Genomic DNA, 19,144 nt, shown 5'->3' with positions numbered 1-19,144 from the left:
TAGGGGATTATTACCTGAATCGTTTTTTTTTTTTGTATTCATCTCATTGCAATTTAAAGTCTGCAACATCATACTATATATATGTATATGCTCTGACTGAACTCCACACCTCTCTCTATAACCTGGTATAGCTACTGTTTATCTGCATCACACTATGGCATCCAGGAGAGTCCCCTGGGTGGACAAGGGTACAAAGCCACATGCTACTTCTACTTCAAAGATAAACACATTCTTTAAAGCTATACACTCTCCAAATGTGGAGGAAGATGATAATTCACAAAATGTCTCAAGAAGAGCAACAAGATCCGATTCCTCCTGACAGAGAATCACCTATAACTAAAGCTGACCATAAGGATCTCCCGACCAAAGCAGACCTCTACTCTTTTTTTCAAAAGGTCAGTAAGATGTTGAAAGAGGGTTTAACAGAAATAAAGAAAGAGGTTGCGGATCTGGGAGGCAGAGTGGCTTATTTGGAAGAATTAGAGGAAGAGACTACATCCAACAGGAAAATGGAGACCCAGGAATCACAAATTGAATATCTCCAATCCAAGCTAGAAGACCTCGACAACAGGGGTAGGAGACAAAATCTATGCATTCGGGGTGTCTCTGAAAAAGTCACGAGCGACACTCTCCCCTCACATCTACAAAACATCTTCAAACAACTACTGAATAATCAGCAGCTACCTGATGTAGCGATTGACAGGGCGCACAGAGCTTTAAGACCCATGCCACAGGATGGAGAGCCTCCAAGGGATATAATCCTGAGGTTTCACAGATACACCGATAAAGAAGCAATATTAAATGCTACAAGAAAATAACAATCCTTCACTTTGTATGGTGACACGCTTCAATTTTACGCAGACCTCAGCCCTATCACCTTACAAAACCGCAAAGAAATAAGATTCCTCCCGCTTCATCGGAGAGATCACGGACTACCCTACAGATGGGGATTCCCCTTCAGTTTGAGAGTACTGAAGAACAACAAACTTGCAACATACAGGACACTAGAAGATCTGGACCACTTTTGCCAAACACTGGGCATACCAAAACCTACCCTCCCTTCATTGGAAGCTTCGGGTATCTGACTCACAAAGAAATTCAGCACCGCCAAAACCTCAACGTCCTCAATGGACGAAAGCGACAAAGAAAAGATCTAGAGATGACGCATCAAAACATCAGAAAGCGCCAGCAGATCTAGACCCGAGTTGAGGGATCTTTAGACTATCTATACAGTTCCTCTGGCAGTGAAGGCCTGGCCGGCCGATAAAGATACTTGAGACATTCCTGAGATTAGCCTTAAGCATGATTATTATCATTGTCTTACTTTGGTGCTATGTTTCATTTACTCTTGAGATAGATTGTTTATGCTATGGTCTTCTCTCTCCCCTTTTCTCCCCTTTAACACTGTTTCTCTCCTTCACAGGTACCTTTCAACCTTGTTAGGTTGAACTAATTCCCCTATGATTACTTGGGAAGGTTTTACAGGGAATTTTTGTTATGAAATGTTTTTTGTTTTCAGATTTATTGTTTATTGTTTTGTTGTTTATGCCGAAATGATACTTTTGTATTGCTTACTTCTGATCCAGGACTAAGAGCTGTTTCTGCATACACGTATAAGAGAGTTACTTCAATCCACTATCTAACCACAGGCAGGGGTGGGCCGGACCAACACTTCAGTGGTGCCGTTTTCTTTGACACTGCGATGGCTGAGTATAGACGCTACATGACTGGGCAACTCCTCCGATGTAAGGTAATGAGCTTTATCCCACAACACCGACGCAGGTACACAAATTAAGGAAATTAAAATAATCTCTCTAAACTGTAAGGGCCTAAATTCCCCAACTAAAAGATCCATAGCACTAAATTGGGGGAGAAAAGAAAAAGCTAACATTTTTGTTCAAGAAACCCATTTTGTCACCAACAAAGAACCTACATTCAAATCTAGAGACTTCCCCACTTCGTACCTTCACTCTAACACAGAGAAAAAGAATGGGGTGGGAATATTATTCAATAAAAATACACACTTCCAGCTGTTGGAGAAATTGGTGGATAGGGAAGGTCGCTATATAATACTAGTTGGTATGTTGTTTAATAGACCAATTACCCTGGCTAACGTATATGCACCCAACACAGGACAAGCTCACTTTTTGACGACAGTCAGTAACAAACTCCTAGAGATGCAAAAAGGCACACTCCTGTTAGGGGGAGATCTAAATGTAGCATTGTTCCCAACTTTAGATTGTTCACAAGGCCGCAGTATCACTATGTCTAAAACTAGAAATCTAATTCTTAACACATTAAGGGGCCTCACCCTTTTGGACACCTGGCGCACACTTCACCCCACCGCGCGCAACTACTCATTTTATTCTAATCCAGCCAAATCATACTCACGCATAGACTATTGGTTTATTGACCATAGTAATATGCCATTAGTTACAGACGCTGATATTTCTCCAATAACATGGTCTGACCATTCCCAATATCGTTGACTCTGACCTGGCCCTCGGTACCAATACACCCGTTTCACTGGCGACTGGATGAGGCTATGTTACATGACCCACTAGTCGTACAACAAACCCAGGAAGCTTTGACAGAGTACTTTCAGCTAAACTGCAACTCCACGACGTACACTCCAATGACTTGGTTCACACATAAGGCTGTTCTCAGGGGGTCGTTGCTGAAACAGAAAGCTATTAAAAAGCGTTCTTCGCTAGTACAATACAAAACACTACTACAGAAAATACAAACTGACGAAAATTCACATAAAAGTAATCCCCAGAGATAGGATCTTTTGCAAGCGCTAGCCACATCGCGATCCCAGCTACAAAACTACTTACATAAGGAGGCATGCGTAAAGGCTTTATAGCTTAGGAAGATATACTTCCATGGAGGTAACTAATCTGGTACCCTGCTCGCTAGGGCCTTAAAGCGTAAAACATTACACAACTACATTCTCAATATAACAGCAGACGACAGCACGGAAACGTTGGACTCAAATCTGATAGCTAAATCATTCATGACCTACTATGGGAATTTTAACAATCTCCCCTGTAATGAGCAGGTAACGCAAGCAGAATTATTAGACACTTATATTCAAAGTGCAGATTTGAGTAAGATTCAAAGAGAGGACAAAGAGAGCTTAGACGAACCGATCAAACTACATGAAATACTGAAAGTTATTAATGACCTTCCATCACATAAACGTCCTGGACCAGACGGGTTTTCAAACAAATATTACAAAACATATAAGGATATCTTAGCGCCACATCTATTAGAGTTATATAGGTATATAGATAAGGAAGGACATCTCCCCCCGGAATACTTAGAAAGCCCAGATTTCAGTTATTCCCAAACCAGGTAAATCCCCCACGCATCCCGGTAATTACAGGCCCATCTCTTTATTGAACACTGATTTAAAAATCTTTACAAAAATACTGGCTAATAGGTTGAACCGAATAGTCCCAGAGATTATCCACTCTGATCAGGCTGGCTTTGTGCCTGGTCGAGAGGCATGGGATAACACCATCAGATCACTTCAATTAATAGATCACGCTAAACATACAAACACGGATATGGTGGTAATTTCCACAGACGTTGAGAAAGCGTTTGATCGCCTAAACTGGGATTTTTTATTTGCTACATTTAGGGAGGTGGGTCTGGGGGAGGGTATGCTTAGTAGAATTCAGAGCCTTTATCATGAACCATCAGCAAGGGTTAGAGTAAATAACATGATGTCCGATCCCTTCATTATCCACAATGGCACAAGGCAGGGTTGTCCGCTTTCCCCCATCTTATTCATAATCAGCATGGAAGTCTTAGCACAGAAAATAAGAAATAATCCACTGGTTTCCGGCATTAAAGTAGGCCCTTTAGACTGTAAACTCTCGCTATACGCAGATGATGTCCTGTTCACGTTATCACCCCAGACATCTGTCCCTGAGGACCTGAAAGTTCTCAAACAATTTGGTGACTTTTCCAATTTCAGGATTAATGAACAAAAGTCAGAAATCTTAAATATCTCCCTCCCACCTCAAGAATTTCAGACCCTGTTACAGTCCTGCACTCTTAAACACCAACCACAAGCGATCAAATATTTGGGGATGTATCTTGCTCCAAACAAGAAAGCCCTCCTAGAGCTTAACTTCACTAATCTACTTAATACTATATCGACAGATTTAAAGACTTGGAAGGACCGTCCCTTTTCATGGTGGGGTAGACTCCAAATTTTGAAAATGAATGTACTCCCTAGATTGCTGTACGCGATTCAAGCTGTCCCTATCACCCTACCACAGGGCCTCCTTACTCAGATACAACACGTTTTAGATTCCTTTGTTTGGGGTAGCATAAAACCCACAGTTAAGAAGGCAACTATGTACAGGTCAGCCAGAGAGGGAGGGTTGGGTCTGCCTAAGATAGAAACCTATTATCAGGCCACGGGCTTACAGAGAATCATAGAGTGGCACAGAAATAGGGACTCTAAGGCTTGGATTTCAATAGATTCACATATACTTCACTCCCCCTCTCCAGGAGCTTTATGTTGGATAGCAGGGCAGAATCGACCCCCACAGTTGAAGGCATACCCGCTTTTACACCATGTGTTTGAATTATGGGACACTTTGATAACGAGATTCCCAGGAATATCAACACTCAGATCAACCATGTCCCCAATTTCCCCGAATGCTGAGCTATTAGGGGGGGGGGGGGTAATGTTTGACAGGAATAACCTGAATAATTGGGAGATGGGTTACACGGTTCCCCTATTTAATTTACTCAGTGAGGGCAAACTCAAAAACAGGTCAGACCTTACAGACATCCTAGGTGGAGTTTTTGTTAGGTGGCTAAAATATAACCAAGTTCACCATTTTCTCCATACCCACCCTCTGAAACAGTCACTTACAAGAAATCTCACACCCTTCGAACAGACATGCACTATGACAAGTTCAGCACATCACACCTTATCGTGGGCTAAGAGACTCCTAGTTAATGCACAGAGCTCGAAACTTCCTGATTATATAGAACGCTGGCATAGGGAATTGAATAAGACTATCACAGAAGCAGAGTGGGTTAAAATTTTTAAAAACACAAGAAAATCTTTATCCTCAGCTAGATTTTGAGAGACAAATTACAAACTCCTGACTAGGTGGTACTTGACACCTACCAGACTTAAATGCATTTTCCCTGCTTCGTCGGACCTTTGTTGGAGGGGTTGTGGGGAAAGGGGGACGATGACAAACATATGGTGGGCATGTCCTAAATTGCCACCTTTTTGGGAGGGCATACAGAATATCCTACAAGTCATAATGGGGCGGGGGGATTCCTATCAGCTAGACCCGACAACGGCCCTACTGAACCTGTTACCTAAATGTAAATTAAGAACATGACTAATTCAGTTGGCATTGAATTCTGCTAGATCCTTAGTCGCTAGGCTCTGGAAATCTCAAATCTGCCCGACCCTAAAGGACTGGCACTCTCACATGACAGATACCTTGAGAATGGAAGAATACGGTTTCTTTAAATCGAATAGGTTAGGATTCTTCCATGATTTAAAATTCATCTGGGATGAAATCCAAAATGATCTGAGGATAGAAGGGGGGAGCTTTACACAAGTTACAGGAGTGACCTAGAAGGAATGATAGGCCTAGTGTTATCGTAGAGGGGTATGGCGGACGTGGTCCCACCCCTGCCTGATACTCTAATAATGACCTCTTTAGCTTAGCACTTCTCTCAAAGGTTGACAGTTAAATACAAAGTCGAGGGATACCACTAGATGTGTAGAATATATACAAAGTGATCTTAAATTATGAAATTTCGGCAAAGTTTTGTTGTTGTTTGAGTTATGTTTTGTACATTGGTGTCATTGTCAATCACCATGCATTTATATGGAGTGGGGCTACTGTTTTAAAATGGACAGTCTAGCTCTACTATTTCATTTTACTATACGGGAAAGGAGAACGTTCTTTTGGAGACTGATGGTTTCTCCCTCTTTTGTTTCTGTTTAAACTTTTGTATCAACAATGACATCCTTTTGTACCATGCTGCTAAATAATGATAATAAAAATGAATAAATTAAAATAAAACAACAAAAAAATACTGACTTATGACAACAACGGGACCATAAATAAATGCAATATTCTGATTAGACAAATTGTCACAGCAAAGAGTAAACGCAAATACTGCAAAAGCAAAGCTTGCTGAAAAATTACTTTTCAATGAAAAGTTACCAATTTCAGACCAAGGGAATAGTAGTGTGTCTGGCTAAGCGAAGTAGCACCATCCATCATTGGAAAAGGTTTCCCATAGCTCTTTATTAGAAGCTGGTAAAGGAAATATCCTATTTAATTTAGAAGACAGATTAAAAGAGAAGACCAAAGTTTCAGGAAAACATCTTGCAGAAGGTTAAAAATTAAATCCAATGGTTTGGAAGATTCTTCCTCAGATAATTTAGGGTATTGGACCCCTACAGTACATAAAACCTCTTTCAGCAAAGAACTACTATGTTTAAGCTTAAATATAAAAAGAGAGGTAAACTCTCTTCCCTGAAAAGTAAAAAAACAAAAAAATAAACTCAGAAAATAGAGTTGTGTGAATCTGCAAACTTTAAGGGAATCCTCAGGCATTCTGATCATTAAAATGAAGAATGAATGTCGAGCGCCAGAATAAAAACACAAAGTGTATTCCATTAATATAAGTATCTCCCGCTATAGACTATTATGATGCATAATATAATTTAACTAAAATGGTGGTAAATGTCTGTTTTAATTATATTCCCCTTGGCTATCATTTACCACAGCATAGGTATACCTGCTAATAGCCTGTGCACTATGTGAGTGCAAGAAATGTCTGCATTTACCTCAGATGCACCCACTGTGCATAATGGCTGCAGAAAGCACTGGTTCCGGTAGAGAGCCCATTCAGTGCTGTGTATGTCACAGAAGAGGATCTATGTAAGGAGTATATCGATGACCCAACAGGAGGAGGCTATGGGTAACGGTCCCCACGACATCTGTGGCAGTCTTGTGGTTAACTATTCACTGGGAGTAATTGTTTCACTACCCCATACTCTAATTTCACCTCTGCTTTTCTACAGCAGGGGAAAATGGGTGCTAAAAAAACCTTTATTTATCAAAAACCAATGGTCTATTATTAAAAAAACTACAAAAAAAACCCCATCAATTTATACATGCTTTATTCTTGCAGTAGTGTTAGACTAATCTCACAAATTTCTAAAAAACAAAATTGTCTATGCAATTAAAAATGACTAGCTCCTGAATATCAGTGATTAATAATCATCTATGTAGTAAACAAATTATAGCTATGCGGTAAAAGTGTTGTCCTATGTATGTCATAGTATTGCTTACCATATGTTGCAAACGTCCTTCTCTGTTGTTCAAACATGAAGTCATTAATGTGTGTTGGTTCTGCGTAACCAGAAAGCATGTTCCTTGGAGCTGCCATCTGCTGTGTTTTGAAGGGATTATTGGGTCCAAGCTGTATTATAAAATAAAGGTAAAATATGAAGACTAGACTGTACTATAGTTTTTATATTCTAACACAAGATTGACAGATTGATAACTATTTAAATGGTAGGACTCAAATAATTTAGTGAAGGAGTATGGATACAACATGGGATAAGCACATCTGTAACAAGTCCTTTCGGACACACACACAATAGGTACCATAAGGTGTGCTTTACCCTCAGGAATCTCCCTCCTGGATTCCAAAGTACAAGGATAAACAAACAGCAGCGAGGAAACACACTCCATGCAGGGAAGACTTTGTTGAAAGTTGAACAACATTTTGGGCTCCTGCCCCTTAGTGAAGTATTTTACAATAATATAATTACATTGCTGTATTGTATGAGATACTACTAACAAACATTTGCCACAGCCAAGCAATGGGCTGGAGCCACTGATCATGACTGCCAGCTACAATCATTATAAAAAGTTCCATTATTAGGAGGTCTTATTTTTAATGGAATTATATTTTTAATTGAAGCCCTGGAAAGGTATATGTGAAAACAGGACCCACTGACAACCACAGTTAGGATGTCACATAGATGTAGCTAAATATATTCAATAACAAACCTGAAAGTAGTTCCCATTTATAATATTGTTTTTCCTCTCCATAGATTGCGCAGTACTTGAGTAACAAATAGTGCAAAGCCATAATTTAGATTATTTAATAAATACAGAGGGAGACTAAATACACACAGAGAAAAGCATACTCACAAGAACGAACAACCGGCTCAATACTATTGTTAGCCTGTTCTATGGCGATTTACCACCTTGGTGTAGCTTCTTTTAGCCCAGGGAAATAAAGTTTTGTTACATCACCAAAAGAAGTTAATTGTTGAAATAATCACATTATTATTATGGTAATATGTTGGAAATATGGTCTGAAAACAGTGCTGGTAAATAGAAATGTGTCCAACAGGACTATGTTTTCATACTGTATCTTTAGCGTTGAGTTAATTTAATTCACCTTTTAAGTGCAATAACACCTCATTTAAGTGTTCCACGCAATAACATTTCCGGGCCTTGATCCAGGAGCTGCGGTGGTTTATTTTATTAAACAAACATTCAAGAAGAAAAGATTAAAGTTACTTTTACAACATGTAATGTATTTCCTTTGGCTAATTCCAATAACACCATTCACCAAATTTCTCATTACATAATTGAAAGACTTAAAAAGGGACAGTCACTATTATAAAAAAAATTCTCTCCAAAATATTTATGTGCTAAAACTTATCTTCAGTAGGTGCCCCTATCAGCTCCAATAATTGAAGCTTTTTATTATTAACTGTGAGCGGTTGAGTCAACCCGAATGCGATCGTTTACCCTAAGTGATTTTCTCTAACCCGCTCATGTAGCTTTACTCGAGCTGTGATAACACACTGCATAGCATGCAGGATAACATCAATTGCAGGAGTGGTTGTCTTCTGATAGGCTGAAGCATCCTGCAGTAGTTTTTAATTTCAACTTAAATGGACTGTATACACTCATTTTCATATAACTGCATGTAATAGACACTACTATAAAGAATAAGATGCACAGATACCGATATAAAAATACAGTATAAAACTGTTTAAAAACTTACTTAGAAGATCTCAGTTTAGCTCTGTTGAAAAGGTAGTTGGAAAGCCCACTGCAAGTGGGAAATAAGACTCCCCCCTCCCCCTTCTTTTGCATATGAAAAGACCCTTTACACAAACAGAAGCAAGCTGGAGAAGATAGCTGACAGTATTCTCATAAAACTTTGGGGCTTGGTTAGGAGTCTGAAAATCAGAGCAATGTTATTTAAAAATAAGCAAAACTATACATTTTAAAAAACAAAACAAAAAAAAAACAAACTTTATGGGCTATATAAATAGATCTACAAAACATTTATGCAAAGAAAAAATGGGTGTATAATGTCCCTTTAACACCAACTTAAAATACCATTAGAAATATGAACAAGTTTTAACAACAACTATAATGTGTGAGTACCAGCATGGCACATGGCTTACCTGGGGGGCAAACATGGTCTCAAAGGTAGGGTTGTACTGAACTTCTTTGACATTAGGGTCAAGATGAAATCCCGCCTCCACATCTTCCTGAAGAAAAGCACAGAAGAGATATTCTATTATTGAATAATTGAATGTTACAAAATTATTATAAATTAATTAAAATAAAAAAACAACACACACAACTGTTTTAATTTAACACAGTAGATAAATAATCCCTGTCATCCTCTACACTTTTCTGAAAGCTATCTTCCCATTTTTTTTAGCTAGTGCAGTGGGCAGCATGTAGCCCTCGGGCCACGAGTCGACCATATTTAGTGATATAGTGCATTGTAAACAATAACTTTTTTCCATTAATCACCAGGATAAAAACCTTCTGTTTTAAATACCTAAAAAAAAGGTATTCTCTAAAACAAAACAAATTTTAAAAATCTATCAAATGGTAACGGGTAAATTCAGTTTCTATTTATTTGGCATATGAAAGAGTTGCAGTACTGCTCCAAATGTATATTCCCTCACTCATATATATTCCTCAATCCATGGCGATATTTATATGTGGCTATAATATCATAGTTTTATTTTAATTATTAACACCTTCCTTATTTAATGCTAGTGCATTTTCTAAAAATTATACAAATTTGAATACTTCTAATACTTTATTCCTTGTTACATGAAAAAAAAAAACTTGATGGAATACTGCATTTTAATGTTACCTTGGCAACATGCTATAAAGCTGAAAGCCAGTCTGCTGTCTCCCACGCTCAGCATTTAAAATCCTTTCCAAAACATAGATAAATTAACTCCACACTTTCTACACTAAATTCAGTCAATTTGTATCTTAAATTGGTGGTCTTGCAGCTCTTTATGTGTCAAAGATGTAGAAATTTCTTTGTAAGGACAGAACTGGACACAATTTTATCAAAATTAAAAGCCAACCAAGCTTAGTTTTCATAAAGGGAAATGTAAAATCACCTAAAACGTTATGATTTTTTTTTGTAAAGAAAAAAAAATAATATATGCATTAAAGGAATATGAAAGTCAAAATGAAACTTTTTTTGCTTCAGACACAGCATGCAATTTTAAGATGTGACAGCCATCAGCCAACTACAAATGCATATACTTATATTCTGTGATTTCTTGCAAATGCTCAGTAGGAAATGGTGATTCAAAAAGTGTAAATATAAAAAAAGACTGTGCACATTTTGTCCCTTTAAAGGGACAGTCAAGTCCAAAAAAAACTTTCATGATTTAAATAGGGCATGCAATTTTAACCTCTTAAGGACATATGACGGAATTTTTCCGTCATAAAACAATTGAGCAAACTGAAAGCTGTGTCCTTAAAGGGTTAAACAACTTCCCAATTTACTTTTTTTTTTCCAAATACTTTTTATTGAGAATTTCTAAGGTACATAAAACAATTTTATAACAATGCATATTGGAAGCTACAAAGATTGTAAATTTCACATGTACATTATACAGCATATATGGTCAAGTGGATTTACAGATGATAATTCCAATGCATATTAACTCGTACCAAGAATTCTAATTTTTATCTTAACTCAAAATTGACTTAAATCAAACCAATAACAGTCTCATTGTTCAATAAAATGAAGTATAAAAATGATGTTACCAGGAAATCAGAGCGTAGCAAAAGCAGTTGATGAATTGTACATTGTGCCAAGACCTATTGTCCTACACTTTTAAGGTATTGCTCCCAAATGATCTGTAATTCAATGAAATTATCTCTATTGTTTGAGAGGTAAGAACCATACTCCTCTAACTCAATGAGTTCTGTAACTTTATTTTGCCACATGTTGAGAGAAGGAACATCTGGAGATTTCCAATTTTGTGCCACCAGGACTTTGACACTATTTATCATGATTTTCAAGAGGGGTCTAAAATGTGATTGGGGAAGTTTGATAGATTTATTGAGAAGCCACACCAAAGGATCTAGAGGGAGGGACATGCAAAAAATACTTTCTATTTCAGCTATTACATTCCTCCAGAGGGTGTTTAGATGGGAGCACCACCACCACATGTGGCCCATTCCACTCCCAACATGGCCGCATCTCCAGCAAGTGTTACTAGTTTTAGGGAATAACTTGTGTAATCTCCTGGGTGTTAAGTACCAGGAGTGTAATATTTTGAGGTTTACTTCTTTAATTCTGGATGATGAGGAGCTGTTTTTTGTGTGTTGGAAGATATTGTTAGCAGTAGCAGGTGTAATTGTCAGCCCTAGCTCTACTTCCCACGTCCCTATCGAGCGTATGAAGTCTCCTGGTGGGGGCTGTGTGAGAATTCTGTATATACAAGATAGACCATGTCTGAGTGGGGGGGATGAGGAGAGTACTTTCTCAAGTAACGTCAATGGTCTAGTCATGTTTAGGTAGTGCTTGTGAGTTGTCACGTAGTGGTGGACCCTCCTATAGGAAAACCAGTTGGCGGCCCATGAGTGACCTTTCTCTAACAGCTGGTCCTGACTGCAAAGCTGTTTGTTTGAAGTAAGTTGAATCATTAGGGTCTCCCCCACCCCCTCCACCCATCCTCTGGCTAGAGACAGCAGAGAAAATTCATTGTTGTGGACAAGGGACGTCAGTGGGCCGGGACAGGAAGACAGGTATGGATTTATTCTATTAGCCTGTTGCCATATTTTATGGGTTCCCTGTGTGAAGGGGTTGGTAACCTGATAGTGGGCTCCGCGAGGATTATAGTGCCAGCAGACAGATGGCAGGTGGATCTCACGGCTAAGACTTTCCTCCAGTGGAATCCATCTTTTATGAGATCTGTGTATTCTCCAATCTAATATTCTCTGTATAAATATAGATCTACGGTAGCTCTCAATGTCTGGTACTCCCAGACCGCCATGGTTTGTAGGGCGGGACATTATCTGCTTGCTAATCCTGGGGGGTCGTCTGTTCCATATGAACGACCCAAATAGTCGTTGCATCTGAGGAATGAAATTATTAGGTATGGGAATGGGTAATGTGTACATAATATAAAGCAACCGTGGGAAAGCATTCATCTTAATTGTATGTATTCTACCAAGCCAAGAAAGGTTCCGTCTTGTCCATGAGGAAAGATCCCTCATCAGGGCTGTTTTAATTGAAATATAATTCACATTGAAAAGTGTATTTATGTTATCAGCAAGGTACACTCCCAAATATTTCAGTGGGCCTCTACACCATTTGAACGCACAACTATCTGCTATCAATAGTTCTGTCTGACAGTCTAAGGCAACACCTAGCATTTCAGATTTAGTCTCATTTATTTTGAAATTTGTTAATGTTTGAAACAATTCTAATTCATTTAGTAATGGTGGGATAGAGTTAGTGGGGTCAGTTAGCGAAAAAAGGATCTCATCAGCAAATAATGACAGCTTATATGTCTCCCCTTCTATGTGGAAGCACTGAATTTGATTGAGGCCTTAGCAGCCAAAATCAGACAAAACAGACAAACAGGTAAACAGCAAGGGTGAAAGGGGACAACCTTGTCTTGTTCCATTTGATATTTGTAGAGGTTTGGATATAATGCCATTAAGGGCAGTGTATGCACTTGGTTTGTTATATAGGGCGAAAATTTTATGTATGGTCTTTACTCCGAACCCATATGTGCGTAGAGCAGCTTGCAGGAAAGGCCATCCCACTCGGTCGAAGGCCTTTTCCGCATCAGTGGACAGCCAGACCGAGGGGATGTTTAGTGATCGTGCGTGCCACATCAGGTGCAGGTTTCGTACCGTGTTCTTTGGCTTCCCGATAAGGGATGAATCCCACCTGATCCTAATGTATAATGAGGGGTAATAATTTGTTTAGACGATTCGCCAGAATTTTTGCATAAATTTTAATGTCTACGTTTAATAACGAAATTGGTCTATAATTTGGGATGTATAGGGGAGATTTATTTGGTTTAGGGATTAGGGTAATTCTTGCTCTCAGGGCTACCGGCAGAAACGAGTAATTCTCATCAATAGTGTGAAAGTATCTTAAAAGATATGGAGTTAGGATGTCACGAAATGCGACACAGTATTCGTTACCGTATCAGTCAGGTCCGGGTGCCTTCCCTCCTTTTAAGGACTTAATTGCTCCCAGTATTTCTGACATTGTAAATGGGGCGTCCATTTCTTCTCCCTGCTCAGGAGTAATTCTAGGAAGACCCAGCTGTGACAAATAAAAATGTATGGTGTCCTCTGTCGGTGTGGTAGTATGTTGATTTAGGTTATATAATGATTCGTAATACTGTCTAAAATTTTCAGCTATGTCGGTTGAGGAGTACCAATCCTTGCCCTTGTCTTTAATGTGGGATGTGCATCTATTAAGGGTCTTTCTTCTAAGATGTCTAGCTAACATTCTTCCTTGTTTGTTTGCACCCTCATAATACTTTCTCCTGAGGGCATTCCTTTTAGCATCAGTCCCTAAGTAGTAATTCAGCTGTTGTCGTTTGTGTTCAAGACTATCTAGTAGGGAGCGGTCATTGGGGTGGAGTTTATGTAGGTCCTGTAATTTGTTTAAAGGGACATTCAACACTGCCTCACAACAATAATCTATGTTTCTAAACTAAGTATAAAGAGCAAGCTTCAACGTTCCCCCTTTCTCTTACTTACTGCCTTCACTGTTCAATCCTCATCGATAACTTCAAAATTTGTCTCCTAATATGGCTGCTTAACTCCCCCCACTGTGACGTATAGCTCGTCTTCTTCAAACTAGCCGGCAGTTATATCCCATTTCTCCTACTTTAATCCCAGCACGTTCACGGGCGTTAGCGCATGCGCGATACAATAGGAACATTAAAAGCGGAACCATAATAACCCAAGTTGTTTCCGTTCCGATTATCTTACTTATAGTACTCCATTACGTAATATAAGCGGAACGGAAACAACTTGGATTATTTTGGTTCCGCTTTTAGTGTTCCTAGTATATTGCGCATGCGCTAACGGCCGTGAACGCGCTTGAATTTCAGTCCGGGGAATGGGCTCTCATTGGCTGCTAGTTTGAGAAAGAAAGCGAAGACGTCACGGTGGGGGGAGTTAGGAAGACATGTTAGGACACCAATTTGGAAAATAACAATGACGATTCAACAGTGAAGGCGGTAAGTAAGAGAAAGGGGGCACCTTGGAGCTTGATCTTTTTATTTAGTTTTGAAACATAGATTAATGTTGTGGGCAGTGTTGAATGTCCCTTTAAGTCACAGAGAAGTGATGACAGATATATATTGTTTTGCTTGATTTTAGCGGCTTTCAGAACTATTATCTCACCTCTCATGTAACATTTGTGGGCATTCCATAGGTGTTGGGGGTTAATGTCCTGAGTGTCGTTCAAATTAAAATATTCCTCTAATTTATTTCTAACTTGGATACGGATCATTGGGTCTTTTAGTAGGGTCTCATCTAGTCTCCAGGTGCGTTGCCAGTGAGTATGTGGTGAATAGTTTAACGTGCAGCTAATCATAGCGTGATCTGACCATGTGATGGGGTATATTTTTGTGTCTAAAACTTGGGCAAGAGTTGTAACATCTATCATAAGATAGTCAATTCTAGAATAGTGTCAATGTGGGTATGAGTAAAATGTGTAATCCTTATCATTCGGGTGACCTAAGCACCAAGCGTCGTGGACTGTTAGTGAAGTGAGATGTGTTTTTACTTTATGAAGAACTTTAGTGGGGGTTGATGAGGTACCAGTAGAGCAGTCTAGGTAGGGATCTAAAGCTATATTAAAGTCGCCCCCAATTATCAAACTGCCTCTGGCTGTCTCTAAAATTCTTTTACTGATATGTTGGAAGAATCGGGGAGTCAGTGCTAGGGGCATATACATTTACAAGGGTAATACGTCTATGGTGGAGAGACCCAGAAAGAATTAGGTATCTTCCCTCCCTGTCTCATTTTTATTAATCAGGGTACATACACCATTATGTTTGGTATTTTTTGAAGCAAAAGTATGCATGGCCAAATTTCAAAAAGGAAGATTTAGGTTTGTGACCTTTTTTGAAGTGAGTCTCTTGGAGCATTACAACGTCACTTCGTAATCTCTTATAATCTCTGATAGCTATGGACCTCTTCTGCGGGATATTAAGACCCTTAACATTATGTGACACAATTTTAAGAGTAGACTTATCCAGTGCCATCTTGGGGGATAGGTATGTGGTTCTCGTTCATGAATACGGTGTAGTGGCAAACAAAACTATAGGCTCTTGGCACAGCTTCACATTTGAACATATGAGACATTAGGAACACATAAAAAGAAACAATAATATGAAAAAACTGTAACAAACTTTTTTTGAAACTTAGTGCATCTCTAAAATTATACACCTTCATTGGGGGGGGGGGGGAAACGGGGCCGTAGTTATGCTCTAGTTAGCGATATGTATATTTGAAATGTAGAACAGTGGAGGGGTCACTTCAGAATAAAATCTAGCCAAGGCATTAAATCTATAATGGCTTAGCTCCATGTTAAATGGACCCCATATGAACTAGTCAGATTAGTAAAAATTTGGAGGTCTAACCTGAAGGAAATGACCTGTATGTGTACATAATTGTGGGATAAACACCAACAGGGGGACAAAATTTTACAGTGACTTAAATACAACAACAGTACAATAATATCAACAAGAAATTAACTCACACCTGCGAGATCTAAGGCACTTATAGTGAAGATAGTTGACTATGAGATCATGGACACTTATAGTGAAGGCAGTTAGCTAGGCCAATGTGTTACTTCCAATACTGCATAATCGCATATTAATCTTTAAGGTAGCAAAGGTAATGGCCTACGCCTTCATGGGCACTTATAGTGAAGACAGTTAGATTAGTGTGCAGCACTAGGTAACTCAAATATAGTGGTATCACGTAATATAATTTAAGACAGTGAGTGTGCAGAGCAAAACCACAAATTACTTAATGGTGAGTTCAACTGTCTTACCCAACCTTTATGTCCTTTTGTCCCTTCGAGAGGGCCTCCAGCAGGTCATTGCTACAAGCAAGATAATAAAACCATATTTGTAAAGTTGATCATTAGATCGTGTACACTTATAATGAAGACAGTTAGCTAGAGTGCTGTGCAGCCACTGGTGGGTTAGGGTCCGTTTTTCTTTTCTTGTGCTGCGATTTAGTCCATTGAGGGCGTTGCTCCTTAGGGTTATCAGGATTAGTGGCTCTTGAGCGAGAGGGTGCTTCAAGCACGTTGTCTTCAGGGGGAACAACCTTGATGTTTAGTGTCTTGGAAAAACTGTCCAGGTCCTGGAAACTTTTGTATATGACTTGGGCTCCATTATGGGAAGCTATTAAGCTAAAAGGGAAAACCCCATCGGTAGCGGATGTTGTGTTGTTGTAAGGCTTTAGTAAGAAATCTTACCTCCCTTCTTCTCAGAATTGTTTGTGGACATAAATCTTGAAAAACCTGCAGATAGTGACACCTAAATGAGAGTTCCCTTGTCAATCTTGCAGCATGCCATAATTCTTCTTTAGTAGTGTAGCGAAGGAACTTCAGGATCACATCTCTGGGAGGTGCGGGTGGTTTAGTCGGGGGTCTAAGAGCCCTGTGTATTCTTTCTATGTCTTCGGTTTGGAGGTTGGGGGATCTTGGTAGTAGAAAGGCATATAGGTCTTTTAGGTAAGATTTTAATTGATCTTGTTGAATCTCTTCCGGAATGCCTCGGATCCTGAGGTTATTACGCCTTCCGCGATTATCTAAGTCCTCTAGCTTTTCCTGCAAATTTTGAACAATGGAGTCTTGTATAGACAATTGGGTTGTATTGGAACTAACTAGATTATTGAGGGCCTCTTGGCCTTCCTCGAGGTAATCCATGCGTGCACCCATATCCGTTAAATCTTTCTTAAGGTCTCTCATCTCCTCTTTTATAAATGACTTAAGGGAGGCAAAATCAGACTTAGATGGTAGGTCTGCAAGCTGTGAACGCAGCAGTTGTAGTGTATTATGATTCGATATAGAGGGTTCTGATAGAGGGTCTTGAGAAGTATCCCCTTTATGGTGGGGGGGTTCGGATGGGGGTGTTTCAGAAGAGTGGAAAAATGCAGTTACTGAGGGTGTAGCTGCAGCTGTTTTATTTGCTTTCTCCATTTTCAGCCCCTTTCTTTGCGACATGTCAGAGGGTAGCTATGTTCACTAGAGTAACTTATGGCCTCTCCAAAACCCTTCACAATCGTATTTCAAGTCCCCCACAGACAGCAATATCTCAACAGTCAATACCATAAAGTCCAGCAACCGGGCTCCAGGGGCAAGTATATCACCACACTCTAAATGTGGAGAAGTTTAAGCATTTCAATTATGTCTGAACGTGTGGCGCAGCAGGGCCTAATATTCTAAGCTCTATGATGGGAAGGTCAGTCTCAGATAGGGTTCTGGTTTATCTTCACCATTCAAACTTAAGTGTCAGACTGTTTACCTTGGTCAGGGTACAGTTACAGCTCCCACCTAGCATGCATTTCTCTTCACATGCAGTTGTGTAAGCGTTGTCTGTAAGAGAGAAAAAGTTATGGCGCGCCCAGAGGGTTCCGATCCCGCCTGCGTGTGATCGTATGAGGCTTTTCAGTGCATCTGGTAATATCAGACTACGGGTATGTGTGTTGTCTGGGTATCTATTTGTAGCGTTAGTTTTACCCGTGCCTGCGTGATCTCCTCTCCCTTGTGGGAACCAACATGGCCGCTGCTGCTATAGCGGATCTGAGTAGGTTGTGTGGAGCTGATGTTAAGGTCTCTCTGGTGCTCCGCTGCAGGTCTGTTCCGGGGCTAGATAGGATCATCAGTGTAGGCAGTTGTTTTCCATCAAAATCAGCATCTCCATCTGTTCTATTTAGTTCAATTGAGCTACAGCCGCTACGGAGCTCTGCTAGAACGCGGCCATGTCCCAGCACGGCTTGGCTCCGCCCCCCCCAATTTACTTTTATCACCAATTTTGCTTTGTTATCTTGGTATTCTTAGTTGAAAGCTAAACCTAGGAGGTTCATATGCTAATTTCTTAGACGTTGAAGACTGCCTCTAATCTGAATACATTTTGACCACTAGAGGGCATTAGTTCACATGTTTCATATAGATAACATTGAGCTCATGCACGTAAAGTGACCTAGGAGTGAGCACTGATTGGCTAAACTGCATGTCTGTCAAAAGAACTGAAATAAGGGGGCAGTCAGCAGAGGCTTAGATACAAGATAATTACAGTGGTAAAATGTGTATTATAACTGTGTTGGATATGCAAAACTGGGGAATGGGTAAATAAAGGGATTATCTTTCTTTTTAAACAACAAAAATTCTGGTGTTGACTGTCCCTTTAAGTTCAGCAATTTTAAAAGATCAGCACCCAAATTAAAAGATTTAGAAGCATTTAAAACTGATTTTGTTAGGAAAATCTACATGTTCTGCAGTGATGTGCCTTTTGAGCATTCTTATTTTGCTTACCGTAGCAATTATGGACAGACTGCTCACGCAATCAATGGGTCCTGTTAAAAGGAACAGTAATGTCAAGATTAAAGAAACACTAAAGTCAACATTATACTTTCAATATTGTGATAGAGCATGACATTTTAAACATAAAACAATATAGGGGAGCGCTGAAAGCTGGTTGGGATGGATAAAATTATACCTTCATAGGATTAATATAACTCCAAGAAAATAATTTTTATCTACACTTCACTCCTCC

At 39.4% G+C, this 19,144-nt stretch overlaps 1 protein-coding gene across 1 annotated transcript in view; it reads right to left on the bottom strand.

The window, feature by feature from the left end:
* Positions 1–19,144, bottom strand: part of CDC40 (cell division cycle 40) — a 183,825-nt gene that overhangs the window by 145,458 nt on the left and 19,223 nt on the right. Inside the window, exons 2-3 of the mRNA XM_053710851.1 lie at positions 9,506–9,592; positions 7,359–7,488 (exon numbers count right to left, since the gene is read on the bottom strand). Coding sequence (XP_053566826.1) covers positions 7,359–7,488; positions 9,506–9,592 — 217 coding nt within the window. The remainder of the gene's footprint in view (positions 1–7,358; positions 7,489–9,505; positions 9,593–19,144) is intronic.

This window comes from Bombina bombina, chromosome 4, assembly GCF_027579735.1.
Source record: "Bombina bombina isolate aBomBom1 chromosome 4, aBomBom1.pri, whole genome shotgun sequence".
In the NCBI taxonomy this organism is placed as follows: Eukaryota; Metazoa; Chordata; class Amphibia; order Anura; family Bombinatoridae; genus Bombina; species Bombina bombina.
The sequence above is the reverse complement of the archived record's forward strand: the minus strand, read 5'-3'. Positions and strand labels throughout refer to the sequence as shown.